This window comes from Olea europaea, chromosome 4, assembly GCF_002742605.1.
Source record: "Olea europaea var. sylvestris chromosome 4, O_europaea_v1, whole genome shotgun sequence".
Classification (NCBI taxonomy): Eukaryota; Viridiplantae; Streptophyta; class Magnoliopsida; order Lamiales; family Oleaceae; genus Olea; species Olea europaea.
In genome coordinates this window covers 16,764,795-16,773,915 of record NC_036240.1, presented here as the reverse complement: position 1 = coordinate 16,773,915, position 9,121 = coordinate 16,764,795, and the positions used below count along the sequence as shown (strand labels likewise).

At 35.7% G+C, this 9,121-nt stretch overlaps 1 protein-coding gene across 1 annotated transcript; it reads right to left on the bottom strand.

The window, feature by feature from the left end:
• Window positions 1–2,161: 2,161 nt before the first annotated feature.
• Window positions 2,162–8,536, bottom strand: LOC111393102 (somatic embryogenesis receptor kinase 2-like; the record flags this gene model as incomplete). Its single annotated transcript, XM_023018501.1, has 9 exons — window positions 2,162–2,910; window positions 3,202–3,596; window positions 4,399–4,740; window positions 5,052–5,183; window positions 5,485–5,597; window positions 5,690–5,761; window positions 5,905–5,981; window positions 8,123–8,273; window positions 8,379–8,536. Coding segments are annotated over 9 exons (1,755 nt in total), but the record flags the coding sequence as incomplete, so codon positions are not given.
• Window positions 8,537–9,121: the final 585 nt, after the last annotated feature.

Sequence of the window (9,121 nt, the reverse complement as noted above, 5' to 3'; positions counted from 1 at the left end):
CCCTACGTGAATTTTTAAGTGTTCATAAAATCGCATGCATTTTTACATATGCACTTGTCATAGAAATATAGGCCGGTGGTACGTAGAAATAGATTCGATACATCTCGAGAGAGTATTAAATAGATTTAGGAACATTGATTCGTCACAATTAAAGTGTGTTGTCATATTGTGAAACTACAGTTTTAAAGTGATAATTGCTTGGGAAATCGTGATCCTAGTGTGTTTAATTTATATTGCTTACAACAAACGTAAGTTCTCAACATTTGATTTCATTCTAGAGTGTTAAAAAATATTGTTTTGCATATTTAATTTAAGTCAATCATAAAAATTGCATAATTAAGGCTTTCTTTCTAAAATTAGGGTTTTAATTAGGTTCACATCCACTTTAGTAATTTAGTTTCGGTTAAGGCGACGATCGGTAAAATTGAACTAATCAATCTCTGTGGGACGATATTTACACTCATTTAATCCACTTTATTACTTGTTAACGAACCGTACACTTGCGATAATTTTAAATCGAAAGAAATAATTTCGCGAACATGGTTCCCAAAATCAACAAGATAAGTGAGAAACTAAAATTGATCAACGATGAAGACGCTAGCCATAGAATTGAGATGATAATTATAGATTTGACTCCTCCTTAGCCCCTGATTACGGAAACTGACAGCATAGTTCCTGACACTGTGGTAGGAAAGCAAAATGATAAGCTGAAACTTGTGAATATGTTGATTAAACCTAGCAATGACGCTGTTTCTGTTATTCCTATAGTTGGAATGGGGGCTTGGAAAGACAACTTTAGCTCGTTTAATCTTCAGTCATCCTCACGTAGAAAGGCATTTCGATGGAAGGATTTGGACTGAATCGGAAAGTTTTTATGTGATGAGTCTTATCGAAAGGATTGAGAAAAGACAAGCACTTGTTCTTGTTCTTGATGATTTATGGAATGAGAATAGAGAACATTGGCCTTATCAAAATTAGCCTGGTGGAAATTATCCCGAATAAAGGAAGTACCAGTGTGGTCACCATGATTCTTTAAGTTGGTTACTTTTCTGACCTTCAATGGTCAAACTTTTTCATCTCATGTCTCTCGTGGAATGCCTCTCAAATTTACTTTATTCTAGGGTTGATTTTCGCATCATTCATTCCTTTATAGCTCAAGTTTAGTTGGATTTCACTAATTGAAGTAACTATGTCAATATGTGAGAATTCCCTTAAGTTTGTATGTTTCAATCTCCAAACTTCACAAAGGTTAATGACCCCACTTAGGGACTGTAATTCGGCTCGTCGGCTCGACCTGAGAAAAACCTGAACTGGCCCGACTAAACGCTCGGTACCAAGTCCCATTTTGGGAGGATGGGCCGAGCCCGAGCCAACCCAAGAGCCTTAGAAAAAACAAAATTGAAACGCAGCCTTTCAAAAAGGCAACACAATGCTGCCTTTTAAGGTAGCTTAAAAAAATAAAAATAAAAATAATTAAAAAAATCAAGTCTGCCCAGCTCGGCTCGAAAAGGCTAGAGCCAAAAACTCAAGTCGAGCCTAATTTTTTTGGCCGAGCCAACTCAGCTCGTTGACATCCAATCCCCCCTAGAGATATAAATTTCAAATTAAATATCCAAGACTTTAGCCAAACAAAAACAATACTTGTAGTTGTTTGGAATCACGCTGTACACTTTGAAAAGGTTTGGGACATCCAATGCAAATTTCCCTTGTTTTAACTATGATAATTGACATAATTTTTCCAACATACAACGATTCACAGTGATTAAGGTATTTTTGATAGAATGATCATAATAGTAATATTCATCTGGCAAAGTGATGATCACAAGCCTATATAACAACAGGGATATTGAAACATCATCCAATGAAATTGGAGTACAGTTTTATTTATTAAATAATATTATAATACACCATTATCACATAAATTGATCTTTTTTTTCCCCCTTTTTTTTTTTTTTTTTTTAGGTCTACCTCATGTAAGTTCTCGAGGAAATTATCTACAACGGGAAAAGTTCAAAAGAGAAAGTTAGCATTTCATGCAAGTCAAAACACTATATATATAACAAAAATGTCCTCAGTAAATAACATGTATGATACACTTTTCATACTTGCAATACTCAACCATATATATCTAGCAATAAACCAAACAGAACAATTCGAACGATGAAACCAATAATCAAAATAAAAGATTTATATATAACAAACTCAAAATCTGTTAAGGGAATGCCTGATTTGAATCTTAAAAGGTTGTATACCTTTGCTATCAAATAACATTGTTGACATTTCCATAAATGTACTATTTCTTAATAACCTAATTTTGGAAAGTTCAGTCCTCCAAAAATCTCCTGGTGACGTTGACCGGCTCAGCACAGGCTGCCTCTAAAGACACGACGTGCCCAGTTAGACATATCCTGCTCGTCCCACACGGATATTGAGGCGACTTCTCAGCACACGAGAGAGTATTGTTCTTGAAGAAATGCCAAATGAAAATGCAGAATACAACACAAAATCTATCTGTACAACTTTCCAAGCTACCATTCAACTTCACAAGGATTTTGTATGTAAAGAATACTAGCAATTTTTCCTTGTTTCATGATATCATCTTGGACCGGATAACTCAATGGCATGTAAATTTTCTGTGGAATCAACGATCCAATCGGAACTAGATTGTGGAACTAGTTCCACCTCCTGGCGGAGAACTTCCACCTTCTGCCATTCGTCCCACTTCTCAGCCAAGCCATCGCCTTCTAGCATTCGCATCACTTCTGACATCTTGGGCCGGTCCATCGGGGTACTCTGGGTACATAGAAGAGCAACCTGGATTAGCTGTTCGACTTCTGCCTCCACGAATTTTTTCTGCAAATCAGGATCAACCAGCATTTCCAATTTCTTCTCTTTTAGAAGCCCTCTCACCTGAACGTGAAGTAAAATAAAAAATTGGATTGCCGTCTCACTTCAGTGTAATTTGACCGACTCAATTTGCAAACCTTGACAAATTCATGGAGCATAAAGTACAATATGCTAAGCATCTTGATGGTAGGAGGAGTCTACAAATAAAGCTCATTTTATAAAGTGATCAACAAGGATTTCCCAAGCTCTTTTTAAGGTAAAAATCATTTTTGTTTCCAATTTAGCCATAATAATGGAGAAATAAGATAAGTGAGGGGGGAAGACTAATGAAGATATATTGAAAAGAACAAATACCCAGTCAAGCAGCATGACATCGTCATCATTTGCAAGGCGAGCTAGATCAAATGCCCTCTGCCCTGTTATTAGCTCGAGAAGCATAACTCCATAGCCAAAAACATCTGTCTTCTCAGAAGATTTTCCAGTAGACAAGTACTCGGGAGCTATGTGTCCAATGGTCCCTCGCACAGCAGTAGTAACATGCGTATCCTTATAATCCATAAGTCTAGCCAAACCAAAATCCCCAACAACAGCCTCAAAATCTTCATCAAGCAATATATTTGCAGCTTTCACATCACGATGAATAATCTTCGGATCACAGTGATCGTGCAAGTATGATAATCCTCTGGCAGATCCTAAAGCAATGCACTTCCGTGTCGGCCAATCAAGTGGAGGCTCATTTGGTGGACGTTCTACATATGTAAACAATTATAATTAGTATATGCTCGAGGTATAAGTTTATCTTCTGTTCCAGGCTAATGGCAGTAATTATTAAGAAAGAATCAAATGATTACAAAAACACGGGTAATCGGGACATTTACGCAAACAAATAGACTAAGCATTTTGGGCTAAGCTTAAAAGGTTTACAAGTAAATAAATCAGGGAAGCTTTAAAATAAATAATTTTTTATTGGTAAAAGTTGGAAATAAGTTAATTACTTATTTTGGAAATAAGGTAGAAGTTCCTTTTAAATAAATAACAATTTTTACTTAGCTCCTGTTTGTCATCCTTTAAAAATTTAACTTGATTGCTACAGTATCATTCTCCACCATACATTCATATAATAAAATATTCTACACATAAACTAATGAAGTTACCTTACTTTTTAACCATACATTCTCCAAATAATACTATTCAATAACTCATTATTCCCAAATAAATTCTATCAAACAGGCCCTTAGCCTTCGTATGGAAAATTTAGAAATACTTTATAAAGAGAAATAGTAAGAGGAATAGCAACGAGTCTCATGAAATGTGTGGATAATAATGAGTAATAGTTATGAATGTATAGTTGAAATTAATATTTGATTTTGATAGAATTTATAAACCATTTATAAATTGTTACCCATATGGAGGCTTAAAAGTAAATTATCCAAACATGTTGTGATTTGAAAGAGAATTTTTGTAAGCTTTAGCTTAGCCAGCTCATAGTCCGACATAATGGAAATAAAGTTGATATATTGGACTTCTAGCAGCATTATTGACTAGTATCACCTCTTAACCATGACGAGACACTTCCATTAGCCATATATGGATAAACAAGCAGGCGTTCGGTTGGAGTCATGCAAAAGCCACGCAGTCTAAGGAGATTACGATGCACTGCCAAGCTGATCATCTCTACTTCAGTTTGAAATTGAAGCTCCCCACCAGGTGTTCGTTCCTCCTTAAGTCTTTTTACAGCCACCAGTGTACCATCTGCTAATCGTCCTTTGTATACCTTCCCAAAGCCACCTCTTCCCAGAATATTTTTATTGCTAAAACTATCCGTTGCAACTTGCAACTCTCGAAGAGAGTACCTTTTAAGTTGCCCCAAGTGGACTTCAGGGTCCTCTTCAGCTGCAAAAGTGTACAGACAAGTTATCACGTGTTAAAGATTACATTTAAATAAATAAGTCGTCCCCTCTCTAATAGCTTAAACTTTTAGATAAAATGGTTTGACATGGTATAAGAGTAGGCTATGATTAAGTCAGCTGCAACCCATCTATGAAAATGTGCATGTGTGAAAAATGAATCTAGACTGCACCGTGAGGGAGCACGTCGAAGAATAAGTTAAAATAAATAATTTGTCCCCTCTCTAAAAGCTTTAATCCCCTCTCTAAAAGCTTTAACTTTCCATTTAAATGGACTTGGAAAGTCAAACTACTAACCTGGTACATCAAAGAAATATTCCCGCGGTTTTCTTCGACGCCAACATGCAAATGCAATGGCAGGGACTGCAAAGAGAAGAGCAGCACCAGCAGCAACTCCACCAGCAAGAGCTCCATTTGCACTATTTCCATCTGCAATTACAGCTATTAAATTTAGAAAGAAATCCAAGAAAATTCATACCGTCATCAATTACGTATATATAAAATTCAAACAAATAGCCTCTACGAAATACAATTTCAGCCAATTCAGAAGTCGTAGCAAAATGGAAGGGTAATCAAAACCAACTACTTCCATACTTCTAAAACGACACCAAAGGTACAAGACAGCCAAAATTTTCAAATTAAGTTTGAAAGACAAATTGTAGCAGTAAAGATAATCCAGTTATAATTCGAGAAATATATACTAATCAAACAAGTTAAATACGACAATTACCTGGCAAAGATATTGGGGGTGGTGGGACAAATGGAGGGGGTGGAGAGAACGGAGGAGAACCAGGGCAAGGACGTCCGGTAACTGAACCACATAGGTCCAAGTTATTTGCAAAACTGTGGATAGAAAACACCATATATTACTGACTAATTTAAAATGATGATATTCTCCATTCAAAAGTATAGTCATGGCATGTATCAACAAGAACCTGATAGGGGTGAATAGAGAAAACGAGCCATTATCTGGAACAGCACCTGAAAGTTGATTGTTTGAGAGATCCCTGCACAAGAATGCAATTTGAACAATCAAAAGCTCTTCCAAGAATTTCAAGCAATTACATTTAAGACAGAGTTAAGCAGGAAGAGGCAAAAACTAAGCGGCAATTAGAATTATCAAATAATTGAGAAAAGCATAGAAACTTACAGCACTTGAAGCGTTGAGATATTAGTCAATGACACGGGAATTGTGCCCGTCAAGCTGTTGTTATTTAGCCGACTATCCTTACAGAGGCATCAAAATAGTACACAATAAGATTCATGCTCACCAACAAACAATATAACAATCAAACTGCCAGCATTCTTTAAGAAAAATAACACAAGAGTAACACGTTTGGTCCAATGCATCAGCACTAAACAGATAAAACTCTCAAATACTGTAGAATTCAACATTGCTCAACATGCGGGAGGTGGGGGGGGGGGGGGGGGGGGGGGGAGTATGTAAATGAAAGTTCAACAATTGGCACGTATAACGTGTTTGCCCATGTGATTTGCGTTACAAGACATGAATGCACATTGAACTGTATTATACATGCACATCAAGGAAAAAAAATCAATAACAGTTTGTTTATTTGCATAAACTTAGCAGATTCTGTCTCATGTTAATTATCAGCAGGTAAGTAGAAGACTTCTTTGGACCAACTAAAAGATTTTAATTATCAACAAACTGTATTATAAGTTGTAATTGGCATAAGTAAATAAAATTTTAACTTAAAAAGTGTCATTGGTAGCTAGTTCCTTTCAAGCGATTTTTTGAAAAGAGGAAATTTGAAGTAAAAAGATTCTTTCAGGGAAAAAGAATGAAACAATTCTTGAATTAAAATGAATAAGTTCACGCAGAATCTTTACAAAGAATGCCATACCAGGAAGTAGATTTATTCACCAATTCCTTGCAAATTTAAGAAACTTAAAAACCCTACCCATCTTTAAGCAAAGTTTCAACTTGATAACACAAAGCCAAGAACAATCCCCATCTCCACATTTTTTTTTTTTTGTCCTAAAAAATCGCTGTCAATAATATTCAGAAAAAATTGATTCATTTATTTTCTCCTTTTTCTTTTTTCCCCTATTTCTAGTACCATGTTTTTGATAAAGGAGTGGAAAACCATGAAAGAAAACCAGAATATTTCAGGAAAAATTTATCAATGAGATACCCATCTGGGACACTCACTTGGTGTGCAACATCGCAGAATATATCCCTGCATAAGCTCATGGAATTGCTTATTCTATTTGTCTCAGCCATCTATGTGCTGTTATATCGAGTAGCAAGTTCATCATAATCACAAAATGAGAGGATGAGGGTAGCTTGAGTGCCAGTTATGCAAGGCATATTGCTTCGTGATCCAATAAAAGGAAAAGAGGAATTAATCCACAATGCTTCTGCTATATCCTTGTTGCAACTTCCCTTCATGGACAACGACCATGTAGAAAAAACCAGGTTGGAATGCAGTCATTGGTACAGAGGCTTAATGGCTTATGCCAATAAGTGGGACAAGAGAAGTACATAAAGCTGTGGTGGAAGCCCGACTCAAGGTTGGGTATGGAGAATGCAAGGTGGTTTCTGATGGAGGCTGATGAAAACATTGTCTCTTAAAAGTCACATCAGCATAGAATAGCTTAATCAGTAAAAATGCATTTTTAACATGTTGCACGCCAAGACGATGTTAATGGCCGAAAAAGATACACGTCAACTGTTTCTGTCATCAACATAAGCAATTCCATTATTCCGTGAAAGGGGTTGGAAAAACAGTAGCTGACACAATAGTTAGTAAGTTGCAACAAAATGAAGTTGGTTAACCAACTTGAAATTTCACTTGAAGTAGGGTAACCTGCGGTGATTTTAACCCTTTACGAAGCTAATTAACTACCATTTCGTAGCCAAAGATGATAAAATTAGAGAGTACATATGTTCTTGCCTTCTAGAAACTAAACATAATTCATTTTGGGCAAGAAATACTCATAATTGATAACTGCCAAGCTCTCGACTCTCCTTTAGCCCCCTCTAAATCATGAGCGACAAACAACCTTTAGCACTAGGCATCCCTTGTACATGAAGATCTAAATATTATAAATTTGAATACTATAAAATACTTTCAACACCCCCAAGAATAACAAAGGAACTTAAATTATTGATTGTCTCAACTTCAAAGAATTTGGTATATTGTTTCCTTCAAGAAGTCAATGGTGAGGTCTTTTTCATAAGACTGGCTGCGCAAATGTGCAACCATCATTTTAAAAGATTAATTATCTCACAACCATAAACAACAATGAAAACAAAATTATGTAAGAAATAATCCTGTGTCACCTATATATGGTAAATTTTTCAACTATCAGCCACAGATTTGAACTTCCAACATAACCTAGGTAATGGAAGCATATAAATAGGAGAATGGCCTGCAAGCATGAGAAAAAGGAAAAAAAGAAAAAGATTTAAATATGCCATACAGGTACTGCAAATTCTTCAACAGGCCAAGTTGTGGAACCAGTTGTCCAGATAAAGCAGCATTCCCAAGATCACTGACAGGGAGATCCAATGCAAGAAAAAGTGTTCAGAAAGCAAATTGCAAATCAAAATTGAAAACTGTCACCTGTCATAAGAAAATCATGGTAGCAAATACTTACACTCTTATTACACTGTTATCATTGTTGCAAGTGACATGAAACCATGTGCAGGGGTTGACAAGAGTAGGATCCCAGCTCTGTAACACATTGTTAGGATCTTCTAAGTTTACCCTAAGGGTATGTAATGCATCTCCTGCCCATAAATGCGACACGAAAGTTTAGAGCCACAAGTAAGAATTAGAATTCCAGTTACTGTTATTGACAAACAACTGATTGCCATAAAAGCAAATGTAAAAGCCTACATATTAGAATAAATAAACATGTTTCCTATCTAACAACATAAGCTTTTAGTTGAGATAGCTCAACATAGTAACTGAGTAGACAAACATCCTAAGTTCTATTCATTTATGAAAATTGTGCACGTGCAAGGCCTTTAATAAATTACATGCTTTTAAATTATAGAAAGAAAAAAATAATAATAATAATAATAAAAGACGTGTTTCCTGCTATAGACACATAGCAATCTGTGAAAAAATATTTACTAAGGTAATTATTTTTCAATAAAGCTCAATCTTAAGATAATTAATGTAGATTTCAGCAAGAAACAGATAGAAAAAGAATGACAGACAATAAGAACTTTGATAGTAAATGGAGATAATCTGCAAACACGAGACAACAGCAATTTTGTGCAAGAAAAGTTTCCATTCTGTGCACATCATGCGAATGTACAGGAGGCACATGAAGTAAATCATCCCACAAAATGCATATAAACAAGATAATAGAAAGCCTGATCATGCATTTAA